Source organism: Tursiops truncatus, chromosome 4 (genome assembly GCF_011762595.2).
Source record: "Tursiops truncatus isolate mTurTru1 chromosome 4, mTurTru1.mat.Y, whole genome shotgun sequence".
In the NCBI taxonomy this organism is placed as follows: domain Eukaryota; kingdom Metazoa; phylum Chordata; class Mammalia; order Artiodactyla; family Delphinidae; genus Tursiops; species Tursiops truncatus.
This window is the reverse complement of record NC_047037.1, coordinates 11,562,064-11,583,135: the sequence shown is the minus strand read 5'-3', so window position 1 is coordinate 11,583,135 and position 21,072 is coordinate 11,562,064. Positions and strand designations below refer to the sequence as shown.

Sequence of the window (21,072 nt, the reverse complement as noted above, 5' to 3'; positions counted from 1 at the left end):
TTTTTCTTTTTCATCTTTTTCTTCTGCTCTAAAGCTATTACATCTAACCTTTGATATTATATGCTTTCTGTTTTAACAGTACCCAATATTTGAATGATATTATATAGTTACTAATAAGGCATTAATAGGGGTCTCTTTTTTCATAAAAGCTAAAAAATTGGAAACATGGTTCTTTCAAATATGGATCATATTCTATGTACTATTAACACCAGATCTGTGGTGTTGTTACAAATCAGGAATATTTAAAACACCCCCCCCCAACACACACACCCATACACCCCACAACCAAACTTGCATCCTGAAAACTAAAATGCCATTTCTTTCAAATTATTTTCTTAAGGACTGTTTCCAGTGGTAGTATTACCCAAATTGTGAATTTGTCAACTCACAATACAGTGTTTTCTGTGCCACCATTCTCTGGGTTGGGAGAGATGATGTTAACACATTTGGGTCTCATATCTGCAGGGGGATATTTGTTGATGGCACCTGGAGAGAGAGTGGGTGGTTAGTCTAAATTTTACCCTTCCACATTCTATCACCCAAAGTCAGTTCATCTTTTCCTGTGGTTGGAGGTGTTTCCAAGAGCAAGTTAATTTTATAACGGACTCAGCAAAATATGAACCTTCTGACTTTGCAATACCTTGTTGGCAAAGTCAGTGAGATATAGCAGTGATTGAGTCAAAAATTTTCATGCTCTGTGTGTCACAGGCTTGCAATATAATTCAAAGATATCTCTTAATCCCTTATGACATCTGGTTCTCTCACTCTAAAAGGAAGATATTTCTAGAAGACAGCATTAACTATTGAAATTGGCTGCCCTATTTATCTTGAGGTTGGAAGAAGGCATCATTTTTTTGCAAGTGACAAGCTTGCCACTAAATATAAATCCTGAGTGCCAAGATGCTGACAGTTCCATGAGCCCTGGGCTTTATGAGTGCCAGAAAATCTGCATCTCTCTGATTCCCCATTAAACTTGCAGGAGCTACAGACAACCATTCAGGGTGGCCTCTGTCACACTCCTAATTCCCGGCACAGGCCCGGACTTGCTTGATGCTACAAGATCTTAGGTTTGCTACTATAATCATGTCTGGAATTACAGTACATGGACAGAGGCTGGGAAGCCTCTCTCAAATGCCTACTGTGAAAAAACTCCCTTAAACCCCTTGCCTGGCTGTCCCTGAGCCAGCTGTCTGAGACAGAGGCTCTAGAAGAGATTTGTCCCCATGGTTCTTAAGAATTCAAGTCAGAAGCAAAGTTGATTTACAGTGACAAGATGAAACAGAAGTCCTTGGAGTGGGTGGAGGGTGGTGGCAGTGGGGTATTATTTATTACAGTGATACCACTGTAATACTTTATTAAAGCTTTAGTAATTGATGTATCATTTAATGGATAAGAGCACAGCTCTGGGGTCAGAATGCATAGGATTGAGTCTAGAATTTGCCAACTATTAACTGTCAGATTTTGAGCAGTTGATTTAATGTCTGTGAACCTCAGTTTTCTCACTTGTAAAATGGGGATAGTACTACTTTCCTTAGAGGGCTGTCCTGAGGATTAAATGATACAATTCTTTAAAAAACTTGGCACATAGTAAACACAGATTAGGGTTAAAAGACACTTTTCACTTTCTGGCAAAGACCCTGACAGTGGGACAGCAGAGCTCAAGGTCACTAGGACCTGGGATTTTCTCTGTGGTTTTCTCATTGCCTCCTACTGACACCTAGACTCCACCACTCTTGACTGAAGTGAGAATCATGTTACTAAGTCAACTGGTGTATTGTGCAAAGAGGTATCTATTGGAAAAGCAACAGAAGAGAAAAACTTTAATGACTTACGTCTGATTGAATGAACAAATGGCTTGACAAATTTGACGACATAGTTCAAATCTGGCTTGTGGGTTCGGCCAAGCTGGACTAAGTGATGATCCAGTGGGTGGCTGGCTAATTCTTCTAATTCCTTGTCATTGTGTAGAGGACCAAAGGAAAACACAAATATGGAGTAGCCCTGACACTTGGCTCTCAGAGATACATTTCTTAAGACTCCCCTGTCTAAAGGGTTGGTTTCACCAGCAGATATAACAAAGATAACTTTGTTTTTCCTCAGGTTGGGGGTTCCTACAAAGACATTGTCAATTGTCCACTGTAGGGCATGGCCAATAAAAACATCTCCATTGAGCTGTTGAAGGGAGTCTTGGAGATGATGTTTCATTTGGTGTATATTGTTATAAGTAACCAAATCAAATTCTAGGTAGATGGGGCTTTCTTCTGTGTTGGGCATATAGCCTGGAGGAGAGTAGGTCAGGACTGCCACTCTGTCTCCCAAGGTGGAGATCAGTGGATCTGGGGCCAAGTGAAAGTAATCAAGCACTGAGGTTATAAAAGCTTTCACTTCCTGAAACTCATCATTTCCTATTCTTTGGGAAGCATCTATGAGAAAAGCCACATCCATGTAATATTCTTGAAGAGAGACATCTCTGAGTTCATAAGTAAGACCTGGTTCTTCTTTTCTGCCATGGCTTTCCTGTCCTGCAATAGAATAACTCAAGTCACTACTTTTAGTAGAAGGGAAACCTTGAAACTCCTAGCCAAGAATGGCAATACACAGCATGAGGTGTTGTCATACTTCATTCTCACACCCATGGCATACGTTACTAATCAATATCAGTACTTGTTCCCAGATGCATTCTCTAAGTACATCTCTACACAGTATGCGGAGAGCCATTACCACTTGACAGGTATTCTCACATGTGAAGAAACCTATTTGCTACCCCATCTTTGATCTTTGTCAAAGGATTGATGGATCCTCCAGCTATTTTCGTATGCGAGGTGAAAAACATACAGCGATTTTTAGTGCACCCCACATGGTTACAAAATTTGGAGTGCATACTGCATGAGATTTCATTATATGTAATGACCCTAAGAGAGAAGTAAATATGTCAAAGTCACATTTATTGATGACATCTTTATATACATGCTTAAAATATGCACCATAGTATGATGTCATGAGAAGTAGTATAAATGCTGACTTTAGAATCCAAATTCTGTGTAAGACATGACATACTTTAAGACCTTGGTACTCAAAGTACCAGTCCTCAAACAGCTTATTGGCCCATGACAAGATAAGAAACTTGCACCATGATATAAGTCAACTACATCACTAAGCACACAAATTATTTCATCTGATTTTATTTTATTTATTTATTTTTTGTATCAAGACCTTCTCAAGGAAGGAAACAATGCCCCAGTTACACTCTGATGCTACCTTCTTATCTTGTTGGAGGCCAGCACTTCAAGTGGCTCTGCTCCAAAGGGTCATGAAGCCATGTCTACAATCATAGGGACGATGGCTGGTTGGTAAGGTCACAACAGGAAATGGCAGCTCAGAAAGACAGGAGGACATGGTCAATGTTCATTTTTTTCTATGAAAGAAGTATGTTTGTGGACCTAATCAAGCAAGAAGTAGATTCCTAATTGGCAAAAACTTATTACTGTCCAATTGTGCTTGGCCCATTATTCATGCTTTGCATCTATTACTTTATTTAATCCTCACAGCAACCACACTCACAAATGAATTGATTAACCTGTATAAATGCCACAAAAATTTAATATTGAAATAGAATGCAGAAAAACAACACCACGGATAACGTTATTAACAAGGCAAATACTATCAGATGACTTCTGAATGCTCAATGATCTCTGCATTCCTGGGGTCAACTCCACATTATGTTTTTTTACCTATTGTAGGATTTTCTTCTGACAAATACAATTTTTATATATTTAAAGTGTACAACGTTCTTCAAAAAGTATACAAATAAGAAATGCTAGAGAGGGTGTGGAGAAAAAGGAACCCTCCTACATTGTCAGTGGGAATGTAAATGGGTGCAGCCATTATGGAGAACAGTATGGAAGTTCTTTAAAAAACTAAACATAGAAATACCATATGATCCAGTGATCCTACTCCTGGGCATATATCTGGAGAAAACTATAATTTAAAAGGATACATGCACCCCAATGTTCATAGCGGCACTATTTACAGTAACCAAGACATGGAAGCAACCTAAGTGTCCATTGATGGATGGATAAAGAAGATATGTTATATATACACAATAGAACAGTAATCAGCCATGAAAAAAGAATAAAATAATGCCACTTGCAGCAACATGGATGGATCTAGAGATGATCATACTTAGTGAAGTAAGTCAGACAGAGAAAGACAAACATCATATGATATTGCTTATATGTGGAATCTAAAAAAAATGATACAAATGAACTTATTTACAAAAGCAGAAATAGACTCACAGACACAGAAAAGAAACTTATGGTTACCAAAGGGGAAAGGGAGGGGGAAGGGATAAATTAGGAGTTTGGGATTAACATATACACACTACTATATGTAAAATAGATAACCAACAAGACCTACTGTATAGCACAGGGAACTATACTCAATATCTTGTAATAACCTATACTAGAAAAGGATTTTTAAAAGAATATATAGATATACATATATATGTATGTATAACTGAATTACTTTGATGTACACCTGAAGCTAACACAACATTGTGAATCAACTATATTCCAATAAAAAATTTTAAAAATTGAATAAAATAATAACAAAGTGTACAATGTTTTGATATAAGTATACCTTGTATAATGATTGCCACATCAAGCTAATATTGTTGGATTTGATTTGCTAACATTTTGTTTAGAATTTTTGCATTTATGTTCTCGAGGAATGTTGGTCTGTAGGTTCCTTTTCTTGTAATGTATTTGTCTGGTTTTGGCCTCAAAGAATGAGTTTGGAAGCATTCCTTCCTATTTAATATTCTGGAAGAGTTTATGCAGAATTGGTATTATTTCTTCCTTAAATGTTTTGTTGAAGCCACCAGTGAAGTCATCTGGGCTTGGAGTTTTCTTTATGGAAAGTTTTGAACTACAAATTCAATTTCTTTAATAGGTTTAGGAATATTTAGGTTACTTCTCCTTGAGTGAGGCTTGGTAATTCATGCATTGCAACTAATTTGCCTATTTCACCTAAAATGTCTAACTTATAGGCAAAAACTGTTTATAATATTCCCTGATTATCCTTTTAATATCTGTAGAATATTTCTCCTCTCTCATTCCTGATATTGGTAATTTGTGTTTTCTCTTTTTTACTGGTGAGTTTGACTATGGGTTTATCAATTTAATTGATCTTATCAAAAAAACACTTCTGGTTTTATTGATTTTCTCTTTTCTATTTCATTGAGTTCTGCTTTAATTTTATTACTTCCTTTCTTCTCCTTACCTTAGGTTTAACTTGTTCTTCTTTTTCTAATTTCTTAAGATGAAAGTTGAGGTCATTGATTTGAAACCTTTCTTCTTTATCAGTATAGGCATTTAATGCTATGAATGACATCCTAAGTACTGCTTTAGAGGAATCTTACAAATTCTAGTATATTGTGATTTTATTTTCATTCATTTCAAAATACTTGCTAATTTCCCCTTTGGTTTTTTCTTTGACCATGGATTATTTAGAAGTGCTTTATTTAGTTTCCAAATACTTGGGGATTTTTCAAAGATCTTCTTACTATTGATTTCAACTTAATTCTGTTTTGGTCAGAGGATATATTTGGAATGATTTGAAACCTTACAAATTTTGAGAATTGTTTTATGGTCTACAGTATGGTCTATCTTGGTAAATGTTTCACATGTACTTGAAAAGAATGTGTATTTGCTATTTTGTGTGCAGTGTTCTATTAATATCAATTAGGTCAAATTAACTGATACTGTTGTTCAGGCCTATGATATTCCTGCTGATTTTCTGTCTATTCTTTTGTCAGTTATTGAGAGAGGTATTGAAACCCACTGAGGGTCTTTTTTTTTTTAAGTCTTTATTCTCCTTGAGTTTTATTTTGGATAATTTCTATGGCTATATCTTCAAGGTCACTAGTCTTTTCTTTTACCAAATCTAATTTCCCATTAATCCCATCCAGTGTATTGTTCATCCTAGGCACTGCAGCTTTCATCTCTACAAATTCTATTTAATTTTTTTTTTTTTACATTTTCCATGTCTCAACTTTTTAACATATGGAGTATAGTTACAATAACTGTTTTAATTTCTTTGTTAATTCTAACATCTTTGTCAGTTCTGATTTGGTTTTCAGTGATTGTGCTTTTTTGATGATGGGTTCTTTCTGCTTTTTATGCCAGACATTATGAAATTTGCCTTGTTGGATATGGGATAGTTTTATATTCTTATAAATATCCATATGATTTGTTTTGGGAGGCAGTCAAGTTACATGAAAATGGTTTGATCTTTTCGGGACTTGCTGTTATGATTTGTTAGGTATGTCCAGAGTGTTACTTAATTTAAGGCTACTTATTCCCCACTACTGAAGCAAGATCTTCCTGAATTTTCTTCCCAGTACTCTATGAATTATGAGTTTTTCCAGTCTCTCTGGCGGTAACAGGCACTATCTCTGGCCCTGTGAGCAATGGGCATTATCCTCTAATCCTTTCAGAAGAATGTTCCCCCATGCTCGGGTCATTTCCTCAATGCTCATGCTATCAGCACTCTGATGAATGATGAAGAGGCATCCTCTTCAGAGCTCTGGGTGTCTCTCTCTGCACAGCTCTTTCCTCTCTGGTGTTCTGTCCTGTGAATTCTTACCACCTTGGTCTTCCTAGACTCTCAGCTCTGTTTCCTCATCTCAAGGAGTGCGCTGGGTTCCACCTGAATTCCCCTTCCTGAACCATGGTCTGGAAACTCTCTTTTGGCAGTAAGCAGGAGAAATCACAGGGTTCATCTCATTGGTTTCTCATCTCTCAGGGATCATTTTATTTCCTGAAGTCCAGTGTCCTGACAATTGTTGTTCCATTTCATATATATATATATATATATATATATATATATATATATATATATATATATTCTTTCAGTTATTTCAATTGGTAGGTAAATCCAGTTCCTCTTACTTCACCTTGGGCATTTCTAATACATGAGAACTAACCATTTGTTTGAGATATTCCTATGTTCTCTCCCTTCTTACAAAGGACTAAGAACTGGTCATTAATGTACCAGACTATTCCTTTATTAATACATTCATAGTTATTGAACAGGATGTTACATTTCATGAGCTGTTTGAAATCTATGCACCTCCAATCCTCCATCAAGAACCTAGTTTCAAATTCTTAGAATTTTTGATAAATATCAAGATTCTTAATTGCTAAATATAAAACTGGAAGTGCAGACAAAAGCATAAATATATTTGTCTATGCAATGGGTGCTATATAATATACTTTAGCCCTAAAATACTGCCCAAACCTCTTCTAGAGTTCTTGGCAATAGTGTATCAGGATGTGTGAAGATTAGTTAAATGGACATTTCTTTCCTTTTGAGTTTACAATCCTGGAATTTATTAATCATTACCTGCTCTGCCACCAGGATCTCCATTTTTGTTTTTTAAAAAAGGCCAATCAACACACTTTGTTAAAACATAAGGAAAAGCATTTCATAAATGTTCTGGTAGAAGAGGAAGGGGTAGAAATGAAAACAGAGAAATTAGAACTGATATCACAGAGACACAAAACATCATAAGATTCTACAATCAATAGTTACATGTCATACATACTACTATATATAAAATAGATAACTAATAAAAACCTACTATATCACACAGGGAACTCTACTCAATACTCTGAAATGACCTATATGGAAAAAGAATCTAAAAAAAGAGTGGATATATGTATATGTATAACTGATTCACTTTGCTGTACAGAAGAAAGTAACACAACATTGTAAATCAACTATACTCCTATAAAAATTAAAGAAAAAACCCAGTTACATGTCAACAAATTAGACAACATAGAAGAAATGGATAAATTTCTAGAAACATACAATCTTCCAAGACAGAATCAGAAAAAAATACACAGTCTGAACAGAGTGGTCACTAGTAGTAAAATTGAATTAGTAATCAAAAAGCTCCCAGCAAACAAATGTCAGAACTGATTAGGTTCATGGGGGAATTCTACCAAACATACAACAAAGTGCTAATACCTATCCTTCTCAAACTATTCCAAAAAATTGTAGAGGAGGGAACACTCCCAAATTCATTCCAGGAGGCCAAAATTACCCTGATACCAAAGCCAGAAAAAGACACTACAAAAAAAAAGAGAATTACAGGTCAATATCTCTGATGAATATACATGCAAAAATCCTCAACAAAATAGTAGTAAACCTAATTCAACAATATATAAAAAGGATCATACACCATGATCAAGTGGAATTTATGCCAGGAATGCAACAATGGTTCAATATTCACAAATCAATCAGTGTGATACACCACATTAACAAAAGGAAGGACAAAAATCACATGATCACCTCAATAGATGCAGAAAAAGCATTTGACAAAATTCAACATACACTCATGATAAAAACTTTATAGCACAGGGAACTATAAATATTTTGTAATAACCTATATGGGAAAAGAATCTGAAAAAATCTATATATATGTATACAACACACACACACACACACACACACACACACACATAAGTGAATCAGTTTGATCTACACCTGAAAATAACACATTGTAAATCAACTATACTTCAATTAAAAAAAATAAATTAAAAGCAAACAAAACAAAACAAAGCAAAAAATGTGGATATGCAGGAAACATATCTTAACATAATAAAGGTCATTTATGACAAACCCACAGCTAACATCATATGCAACGATGAAAAGCTGAAAGGTTTTACTCTAAATTCAGGAACAAGACAAGGATACCCACTCTTGCCACTTCTATTTAACATAGTATTGGAAATCCTAGTGACAGTAATCAGACAAGAAAAAGAAATAAAAGGCATCCAAATTGGAAGGGAAGAAGTAAAATTATCTCAGTTTGTAGATGACAATATACTATATATGGAAAACTCTAAAGTCTCCACCAAAAAACCATTAGAACTAATAAATGAATTCAGTAAAGTTGCATGATAAAAGATTAATACACAGAAATCTGTTGCTTTTCTATACACTAATAATGAACTATCAGAAAGAGAAAGCAAGAAACAATCGTGTTTAAAATCACATCAAAAAGAATAAAATACCTATAAATAAACTTAACCATGGAGGTGAAAGACCTATACATTGAAAACTATAAAACATTGTTGAATAAAGGAAATTAAAGATGATACAAATAAATGCAAAGATAGCCCATGTTCGTGGATTAGAAGAATTAATATTGTTAAAATGTCCACACTATCCAAAGCAATCTATGGATTTAAAGCAATCTCTACCAAAATATCTATGACATTTTTCACAAAACTAGAACAAATAATCCTAAAATTCATGTGAAACCACAAAAGAGCCTGAAGAGCCAAAGCAATATTGAGAAAAAAAGGACAAAGCTGGAGATACCACTATCCCAGACTTCAGACTATACTACAAAGCTACAATAATCAAAACAGCAAGCTACTGGCACAAAAACAGACACATAGATCAATGGAACAGAATAGAAAGCCCAGAAATAAACCCACATACTTATGGTTAATTAATCTACAACAGAGGAGGCAAGAATATACAATGGAGAAAAGAGCCTCTTCAATAAGTGGTACTGGGAAAACTGGACAGCTACATGTAAAGCAATGAAATTAGAAAATTTCCTCATACCATATACTAAAATAAACTCAAAATGGATTAAACACTTCAATGTAAGACAGAAACCACAAAATTCCTACAAGAGAACATAGGCAAAACACTCTTTGACATAAATTGTAGCAATAATTTTTTGGATCTGGCTCCTAAGGCAAAGAAAAAAGAAAGCAAAAATAAAGAAATGGGACCTAATGAAACTTAAAAGCTTTTGCACAGCAAAGGAAACCATTGACAAAACAAAAATACAACTTACTGAATGGGAGAAGATATTTGCAAATGATATGACTGATAAGAGGTTAATATTCAACATATATAAAGGGCTTGTAGAACTTGTTATCAAAAAAACAACCCAATCGAAAAAAGAGCAGAAGACCTGAAGAGACCTTTTTACAAAGAAGACATACAGATGGCCAACAGGCACATGAAAAGATGATCAACTTTGCTAATCATCAGAGAAATACAGATCAAAACCACAGTGAGATATCACTTCACACCTCTCATAATAGCCATCATCAAAAAGTCAAAAATAACAAATGCTGGTGAGGATGTGAAGAAAAGAGAACCCTCCTACATTGTTGGTGGGAATGTAAATTGGTGCAGCCACTATGGAAAATGGTATGGAGGTTCCACACACAAAAGAACTAGAAACTGAACTACCATATTATCCAGCAATCCCACTCCTGGGTATGTATCTGAGGAAAGTGAAGACACTAATTTGAAAAGATACATTAGATTTTGTATGATACATGAGATTTTGTACACACCTCTCCATTTCACACTGCCAACCCAGGCCTGTCTGGTGAGGCCACTGGCCCAATGTTCATAGCAGCATTATTTACAATAGCCAAGATATGAAAGTAACTTAAGTGTCCACCATCTGATGAATGGATAAAGAAGATATTACACACACATACACACACACACACACACACACACACACACACACACACAATGAAATATTACTCAGCCATAAAAAATGAATGAAATTTTGCCATTTGCAACAACATAAATGAACATGGAGGATACCATGCTTAGTGAAATAAGTCATACAAAGACAAATATTGTATGTTTTTACTTTTATGTGGAATCTAAAAAATAAAACAAATAAATGAATGTAATGAAACAAACTCACAGATACAGAGAACAAACCAGTGGTTACCAGTGAAGAGAGGAAAGGGGGGCAAGATAGAGGTAGGGGATTAAGAGGTACAAACTACTATGTATAAAGTAAATAAGCTACAAGGATAGATTGTACAGCACAGGGAATATAGCAAATATTTTATAATAACTTTAAATGAAATATAGTCTATAAAAATATTGAACCACTCTGTTGTACAACTGAAACTAATATAATATTGTAAATAAACTATACTTCATTAAAATAAGAGGAAGGGTTGACTTACCATGTTAGTAGAATATTTTTTCATACATTTCCCACACCAGAAATAGTACACTTTTTTTTCCAGTTTTCTCTTTATAAATGAGCAAAATCTCAATCCTTTTCCAAAGTACCCAGCAGAACTATTTTCTAAAGAGGTATATTTTACCTCTAAAATCTCTAAAAATAGGTTCTCTACCTATTACAGGATTAGCATGAGAATCAAAGAAGTTAAATGCTAAACTTTAAAATTCAGTCAAACACTAAATAATCACCTATGATTATTCTTCTTTGAGTCTAAATTATCTTATTAGGAAAGATTGGGCCTTTAAAAACATTTTCCTTCAAGAAAATCTGGCAGAAGTGTGGATAAATGTTACCCACAGCTCAGAGCAATGCTGTGTATTTTCTGGAAATGTCACCATGCCAAATTCTTATCTCCAACTCTGTGGGAGAATTTTCTCAGAATGGCAGAGGAGGAAGGGCTTGCTCACTTGTTATGACTTGAAGGGAATGAGGGATGCAGCTGGATTTCCAGGAAAGTGCCCCAGGGATTAGCCTAATTTCAGCTGAGATTTAAGCCACAGGGCCAGGTGTGCTCCAGTAACTTTTGGGAGAAGCGGAGGTGGAGAGGGAATTGAGGGAGATTGAGCCATCTGGACTGGGATTGCATATGCTGTGGAGCTATGGTATTTGTGAGAAATCTCAAGATATGCATGAGTTATCTTGTGGTCTGCCTTGGAATTTGTACAGGGGCCAAAATTAGCCATGTGTTCTCTATAGACAAGCTACATGGACAAATGTGGCTACTTTATATGTACATTTCTGTCCACAAGGACTGCAGCAGATATTTTTCAAGTTAACCTCTTTTATAAGACTTCCTATGAGTCTCGCAATGCTTTCTTTTTCAACTTTTCCATTTTCTCAGTATTGAATTGAGCGTCCAGGATGTTTCAGGTCTTGTGCTCAGCTCCATGCCTATCTCCTCTCATTTAATATTCCACACAGCACTATAAGGATAAAATTATCATTGTGCCCATTTTACAGATGAGCAAGCTGAGGCTTGGAGGGGGCAAATGACTTGGTCAAGAAAAGACAGCCTGTAAGTGGTAGAGGCAGGATTTGTACCCAGCTCTGTGTAACACCTTCAGAAGAACTGCTCATCAGATTTGAGGGTGGAACAGACACATTAAGGGACACATTAGCCCCCTTGCCAAAGGCCCAGGACCTGGTTTGAAGAACAAGGTTCTCAGTCAATGCTATTCTTAGTGATTGAAGCTACTAAGAAAGTTTTCTTCCAAAAGTAGACAGTTAAATAAAATTTGCAGTATTTTCTTCTCTAGGCATTATGGAACAGTGGTTATGAGCAGAACCTTAGGAGTTTGAGGTGAGTCTATACCATTTGTTAGCTCTGTGATTCTGAGTCTCTCCCATGCCTCTATTACATTATCTAAAAAATTATAAAATTGTTATAATAAACTATAACCTTATAAGTTTTCTGAGAGAATTAAATAAAAATTTCACAGTGCCTAGCGTATCCTAAGCACTCTAAAATTATATTTTTTAGAAGGAAAAAAACTGAGAAAAGTCTCAGATATCTGAAAATCCTACCCATGATACTATATTCTGTAAACCAGAATTTCCAAAAAATGCAAAGTCAGCTGATATTAGTGGAACACAATGGACATGCGTACAAGCTCATTCTGTTGCATTTACGCATACTTTAACTGCAGAGGAGTTGGAATGACTTACACACCTCTCCATTTCACACTGCCAACCCAGGCCTGTCTGGTGAGGCCACTGGTCAAGCTCTAGGCTGGGGCACAAGTCTCTTATGGTCTCTTATGTGTCTCTGACTGTGTGTCATTGATTTTATGCCAAAGGGAAATAGAGACATATTTTTCAATCTCTTGTTTTGTTAGATGCGTTCCTCTCTCCACCGCTTGCCTGAACAAGTAGGAGTCACTGTTTAAAATCGACTTCATCATTTTCCCCAAAAACAGAATAAATATCTTTCTTGGCCTAGGCTTTTCTAGGTGGCACTTGGTCCAAACGACTCACTCTTGCCACCTATGTCACACTCTGAAACAACAATCTACAGAAAGGTACCAGCACACTGAGAAAAGTGATGCATGCCTTAGGAGTTATTTATACCCAGACCACATGGATCTTTGTTTTCTTAAAATTTTTATTGAAATGTAGATGATTTACAGTGTTGTGTTAATTTCAGGTGTACAGCAAAGTGATTCAGTTATACATATATATATTCTTTTTTAGATTCTTTTCCATTGTAGGTTATTACAAGATATTGAGTGTAGTTTCTTGTACTATACAGAAAGCCCTTGGTGTATATCTATTTTATATATAGCAGTGTGTATATTTTAATCACAAACTACTAATTTATCCCTCCCACTTTGGTAACCATAAGTTTGTTATCTATGTGTGTGAGTCTGTTTCTGTTTCATAAATATCATTTGTGTTGTGTTTTAGAGTCTATATATGTGATATCATATAATATTTGTCTTTCACAGACTTATTTCACTTAGTATGATAATCTCTAGGTCCATCCATGTTGTTGCACATGGCATTATTTCATTATTTTTTATGGCTGAGCAATATTCCATTGTATATATACATCACATCTTCTTTATCCATTTATCTGTTGATCGACATTTAGGTTGTTTCCATGTCTTGCCTATTGTAAATAGTGGTATTTTGGTTTTGATGGTGTTAGTTTTTGCTCTGGCCTCTGGATGAGTTTATAAGCAATTTATAAGGCCAATCTATTCTGGTCTTATGTCTTCTAAATGAGTTATAAGCAGGAATTTCTAAAAATTAAATTAAAGAGACCTTCAATATGGCAGAGGAGTAAGATGTGGAGATCACCTTTCTCCCCACAAATACATCAAAAATACATCTACATGTGGAACAACTCCTACAAAACACCTACTGAATGCTGGCAGAAGACCTCAGACCTCACAAAAGGCAAGAAACTCCCCACGTACCTGGGTAGGGCAAAAGAAAAAAGAATAAACAGAGACAAAAGAATAGGGATGGGACCTGCACCTTTGGGAGGGAGCTGTGAAGGAGGAAAAGTTGCCACACACTAGGAAGACCCTTCACTGGCAGAGATGGGGGGTGGGCATGGGGGAAGCTTCAGAGCCATGGAGGAGAGTGCAGCAACAGGGGTGCAGGGGGCAAAGCGGAGAGATTCCTGCACAGAGGATTGGTGCCGACCAGCACTCACCAGCCTGAGAGGCTTGTCTGCTCACCCACCAGGGAAGGCGGGGGCTGGGAGCTGAGGCTCAGGCTTCGGAGGTCCGACCCCAGGAAGAGGATTGGGGTTGGCTGCATGAACACAGCCTGAAGGGGGCTAGTGTGCCACAGCTATCCAGGAGGGAGTCCGGGAAAAAGTCTGGAGCTGCTGGATAGGCAAGAGACCAATGTTTTGGGGTGCGTGAGGAAAGGGACTTCCTGTTCTGTGTGCCCATAGATGGCAGAGCACGACCTAAGTGGGCTCCAGAGCCAGACATGAGCTGCGGCTATCATCTCGAACCCCAGAGATGGGCATGGACTGCTAATGCTGCTGCTGCTGTCACCAAAAATCCTGTATGCAAGCACAGGTCACGCTACCACACACCCTCGGGAGCCTGTGCAGCACACCACTGCCAGGGACCTGTGAGCCAGGGACAATTTCCACAGAAGAACACATGGTGTGCCTCAGGCTGTTGCAATATCATGCCAGCCTCTGCCGCTACAGGCTCGCCCCACATTCCAATTATGGCTATGGTGCCCCTCCCTCTCCCTGGCCTGAGTGAGCAAAAGAGACCTAATCAGCCACTGCTTTGACCCCCTCCTGACTAGGTGGGGAACAGACACTTGAGGGTGGCCTACATGCTGAGGTGGGGCCAAAACCAAAGCTGAACCCCAGGAGCTGTGCAAACAAAGAAGAGAAAGGGAAATTTCTCTGTGCAGCCTCAGGAGGAGCAGATTAAATCCCCGCAATCAACTTAATAAACTCTACATCTGTGGAATAACTGAATAGATAACAAATGTTCCCAAAATTGAGACAGTGGACTTAGGGAGCAACTGTAGACTTGGGATTTGCTTTCTGTGTCTGATTTGTTTTTGGTTTCATGTTTATCTTAGTTTAGTTTTTAGTGCTTATTATCACTGGTGTGTTTATTTATTGGTTTGGTTGTTCTTTTCCTTTTTTCTTTTCTTCTCTTTTTGTGAGTGTGTGTGTGCATGTTTCTTTGTGAGTTTGTCTGTTTAGATTTGTTTTACCATCAGTTTGGAGGTTCTATCTGTTCGTTGTTTTTTTTTTTCTTTTCTCCCAAGCCGTGTGGCTGGCAGACTCTTGGTGCTCCAGCCGGGTGTCAGGCCTGGGCCTCTGAGGTGGGAGAGTCGAATCCAGGATATTGGTCCACCAGAGCCCTCCTGGCCCCACGTAATATTAATCAGTGAGAGCTCTCCCAGACATCTGTCTCAACACTAAGACCCAGCTCCACCCAACCTCCAGCAAGCTCCAGTGCTAGACACTTCATGAGAAACAACTAGCAAGATAGGAACACAAACCCACCCATTAGCAGAGAGGCTGCCTAAAGTCATACCAAGTTCACCAGATTCGGCCCTGCGGATTCGGCCGATTCGGCCCTGCACACAAGAAGGACAAGATCCAGCCCCACCCACCAGAGCACAGGTACCAGTCCCCCCCCCCCCCACAACACGGAAGCCTACAAAAGCCACTGAACCAACCTCAATCACTGGGGGCAGACACCAAAAATAACATGAACTATGAACTTGCAGCCTGTGAAAAGGCAACCCCAAACACATTAACTTAAACAAAATGAGAACACATAGAAATATGCAGCAGATGAAGAAGAAGGTAAAAACCTACCAGACCAAACAAATGAAGAGGAAATAGGCAGTCTACCTGAAAAACAATTCAGAATAATGATAGTAAACATGATCCAAAATCTCAGAAATATAACGGAGAAAATACAAGAAACTTTTAACAAGGACTTAGAAGAACTAAAGAGCAAACAAACAATGATGAACAACACAATAAATGAAATTAAACATACTCTAGAAGGAATCAGTAACAGAATAACTGAGGCAAAAGAATGGATAAGTGACCTGGAAGATAGAAGAGTCGAAACAACTGCCGCAGAGCAGAATAAAGAAAGAGAATGAAAAGAATTGAGGACAGTCTCAGAGACCTCTGGGACAACATTAAATGTACCAACATTCGAATTATAGGAATCCCTAGAGAAGAAGAGAAAAAGAAAGGGGCCGAGAAAATATTTGAACAGATTATAGTTGAAAACTTCTCTAATATGAGAAATAGTAATATTAATCAAACTATCAAAAATTAAACTCAAAGAAAAAATACTAAAAGCAGCAAGGGAAAAGCAACAAATAGCACACAAAGGAATCCCCATAAGGTTAACAGCTGATCTTTCAGCAGAAATTCTGCAAGACAGAAGGGAGTAGCAGGAAATATTAAAAGTGATGAAAGGGAAGAACCTACAACAAAGATTACTCTACCCAGCAAGGATCTCATTCAGATTTGACAGAGAAATTAAAATCTTTACAGACAAGCAAAAGCCAAAAGAATTCAGCGTCACCAAACCAGCTCTACAACAAATGCTAAAGGAAGTTCTCTAGGTGGGAAACACAAGAGAAGGAAAACACCTACAAAATCAAAAACAAAACAATTAAGAAAATGGTAATAGGAACATACATATCGATAATTACCTTAAATGTAAATGGATTAAATGCCCCAAACAAAAGACATAGACTGGCTGAATGGATACAAAAACAAGGGCCGTATATATGCTGTCTACAAGAGACCCACTTCAGACCCAGAGACACATGCAGATTGAAAGAGAGGGGATGTAAAAAGATATTCCATGAAAATGGAAATCAAAAGAAAGCTGGAGTAGCAATTCTCATATAACACAAAATAGACTTTAAAATAAAGACTATTACAAGAGACAAAGAAGGACAAAACATAAGGATCAAGGGATCAATACCAGAAGAAGATATAACAATTGTAAATATTTACGCACCCAACATAAGGCAAATGCTAAGAGCCATAAAAAGGGAAATCAACAGTAATGCAAGAATAGCAGGGGACTTTAACACCCCGCTTTCACCAATGGACAGATCATCCAAAATTAAAATAAATAAGGAAACACAAGCTTTAAATGACACAGTAGACCAGGTGGACTTAATTGATACTTAAAGGACATTCCATCCCTAAACAACAGAATACACTTTCCTCTCAAGTGCACATGGAACATTCTCCAGGATAGATCACATCTTGGGTCATAAATAAAGCCTCAGTAAATTTAAGAAAACTGAAATCATATAAAATATCTTTTCTGACAACAACATTATGAGACTAGATATCAAGTATGGGTAAAAAAACTGTAAAAAATACAAACACTTGGTGACTAAACAATATGCTACTAAATAACAAGGTGATCATTGAAGAAATCAAAGAGGAAATCAACAAATACCTAGAGACAAATGACAATGAACACATGATGATCCAAAACCTATGGAATGCAGCAAAAGCAGTTCTAATAGGGAAGTTTCTAGCAATACAATCCTACCTCAAGAAACAAGAAACATCTCAAATAAACAACCTAACTTTATACCTAAGGCAATTAGAGAAAGAAGAAGAAGAAGAACAACAACAACAAAAAAACAAAGTTGGCAGAAGAAAAGATATCATAAAGATCAGATCAGATATAAATGAAAAAGAAATGAAGGAAACAATAGCAAAGGTTAATAAAACTAAAAGCTGGTTCTTTGAGAAGATAAAATTGATAAGCCATTAGCCAGACTCATCAAGAAATAAATGGAGAGGACTCAAATCAACAGAATTAGAAATGAAAATGGAGATGTAACAACTGACACTGCAGAAATACAAAGGATCAGAGAGACTACCACAAGCAACTCTATGCCAATAAAATGGACAACCTGGAAGAAATGGACAAATTCATAGAAAGTACAACCTACAAAAACTGAACCAGGAAGGAATAGAAAATATGAACAGACCAACCACAAGAAATGAAATTGAAACTGTGATTAAGAATCTTCCAACAAACAAAAGCCTAGGACCAGATGGCTTCACAGGTGAATTTTATGAAATATTTAGAGAAGAACTAAGACCTATCCTTCTCAAACTCTTCCAAAATATAGCAGAGGGAGTAACACTCCCAAACTCATTCTACGAGGCCACCATCACCCTAATAACAAACCAGACAAAAATGTCAAAAAGAAAGAAAACTACACTGACGAACATAGATGCAAACATCCTCAACAAAATACTACCAAACAGAATCCAAAAGCACACTAAAAGGATCATACACCATGATCAAGTGAGGTTTATTCGAGGAATGCAAGGATTCTTCAATGTATGCAAATCAATCAATGTGATAAACCATATTAACAAATTGAAGGATAAGAACCATATGATAACCTCAGTAGATACAGAAAAGGCTTTTGACAAAATTCAACACCCATTTATGATAAAAACCCTCCAGAAAGTAGGCATAGCGGGAACTTACCTCAACATAATAAAGGCCATATATGACAAACCCACAGCCAACATCATTCTCAATGGTGAAAAACTGAAACCATTTCCTCTAAGATCAGGAAGAAGACAAGGGTGCCCACCCTCACCACTATTATTCAAGACAGCTTTGGAAGTTTTAGCCATGGTAATTAGAGAAGAAAAAGAAATAAATGGAATCCAAATTGGAAAAAGAAGTAAAATTGTCAGTGTTTGCAGATGACATGATACTTTACATAGAGAATCCTAAAGATGCTACCAGAAAGCTCCTAGAGCTAATCAATGAATTTGGTAAAATAGCAGGATACAAAATTAATGCACAGAAATATCTTGTATTTCTATACATTAATGATGAAAAGTCAGAAAGAGAAATTAAGGAAACACTCCCATTTACCATTTCAACAAAAAGAATAAAATGCCTAGGAATAAATCTACCTAAGGAAACAAAAGACCTGTATGCAAAAAATTATGACACTGATGAAAGAAATTAAAGATGATACAAGTAGATGGAGAGATATACCATGTTCTTGGATTGGAAGAATCAACATTGTGAAAATGACTCTACTACCCAAAGCAATCTACAGATTCAGTGCAATCCCTATCAAACTACCAATGGCATTTTTCACAGAACTGGAGCAAAAATTTTCACAATTTCTACAGAAACACAAAAGACCCCAAATAGACAAAGCAATCTTGAGAAAGAAAAATGGAGCTGGAGGAATCAGGCTCCCTGACTTCCTATACTACAAAGCTACAGTAATCAAGACTGGCACAAAGACAGAAATATAGATCAATGGAACAGGATAGAAAGCCCAGAGATAAACCCACGCACATATGGTCACCTTATTTTTGATAAAGGAGGCAAGAATATACAATGGAGAAAAGACAGTCTCTTCCATAAGCGGTGCTGGGAAAACTGGATAGCTACATGTCAAAGAAAGAAATTAGAACACTCCATAACACTACACACAAAAATAAACTCAAAATGGATTAAAGACCTAAATATAAGGCCAGACAATATAAAACTCTTAGAGGAAAACGTAGGCAGAACACTCTGTGGCATAATTCACTGCAAGATGCTTTTTGACCCACCTCCCAGAGAAATGGAAATAAAAACAAAAACAAACAAATGGGACCTAATGAAACTTAAAAGCTTTTGCAGAACAAAGGAAACCATAAACAAGATGAAAATACAACCATCAGAAGGGGAGAAAATATTTGCAAATGAAGCAACTGACAAAGGATTAATCTCCAAAATCTATAAGCAGCTCATGCAGCTCAATATCAGAAAAACAAACAACCCAATTCAAAAATGGGTGGAAAACCTAAATGGACATTTCTCCAAAGAAGACATACAGATGGCTAACAGGCACATGAAAAGATGCTTAATATCACTAACCACAAGAGAAATGCAAATCAAAACCACAATGAGGTATCACCTCACACCGGACAGAATGGCCATCATCAAAAAATCTAGAAAGAATAAGTGCTGGAGAGGGTGTGGAGAAAAGGGAACCCTCTTGCACTGTTGGTGGGAATGTAAACTGAGACAGCCAGTATGGAGGTTCCTCAAGAAACTAAAAATAGAGCTATCATATGACCCAGCAATCCCCCTACTGGGCATATACCCTGAGAAAACCATAATTCAAAAAGACGTGTACCACAATGTTCATTGCAGCACTAGTTACAACAAGCAGGACATGGAAGCAACCTAAGTGTCCATCAACAGAGGAATGGATAAAGAAGATATGGCACATATATACAATGGAATATTACTCAGCCATAAAAAGAAACGAAATTGAGTTATTTGTAGCGAGGTGGATGGACCTAGAGTCTTTCATACAGAGTGAAGTAGGTCAGAAACAGAAAAATAAATACCATATGCTAACACATATGTATGGAATCTAAAAAAAAAAAAGAAAGAAAAATTGGTCATGAAGAACCTAGGGGCATGACAGGAATAAAGACGCAGACCTACTAGAGAATGGACTTGAAGACACGGGGAGGGGGAAGGGTAAGCTGTGACAAAGTGAGAGAGTGGCATGGACGTATATACACTACCAAATGTAAAATAGATAGCTAGTGGGAAGCAGTCACATAGCACAGGGAGATCAGCTCGGTGCTTTGTGACTAGCTAGAAGGGTGGGATAGGGAGGGTGGGAGGGAGGGAGATGCAAGAGGGAAGAGATATGGGGATATATGTATATGTATAACTGATTCACTTTGTTATAAAGCAGAAACTAACACTCCATTGTAAAGCAATTATACTCCAGTAAAAACGTTAAAAGAAAAAAAAAGATGTGGCACATATATACAGTGGAATATCAGTCATGAAAAGAAATGAAATTGCATTAATTTGTAATGAGGTGGATGGACCTTGAGTCTGTCATAGACAGTGAAGTACGTCAGAAGGAGAAAAACAAATACCATATGCTAACATATGTATATGGAATCTAAAAAAAATAAATGGTTCTGATGA

The 21,072-nt window shown here is 36.9% G+C and overlaps 1 protein-coding gene across 1 annotated transcript in view; it reads right to left on the bottom strand.

The window, feature by feature from the left end:
- Positions 1–385: 385 nt before the first annotated feature.
- COL6A5 (collagen type VI alpha 5 chain) overlaps positions 386–21,072 on the bottom strand; it is a 107,830-nt gene continuing 87,143 nt past the window's right edge. The window contains exons 38-39 of the mRNA XM_033856330.1: positions 1,833–2,522; positions 386–486 (exon numbers count right to left, since the gene is read on the bottom strand). Of these exons, the coding sequence (XP_033712221.1) occupies positions 386–486; positions 1,833–2,522 (791 nt within the window). The remainder of the gene's footprint in view (positions 487–1,832; positions 2,523–21,072) is intronic.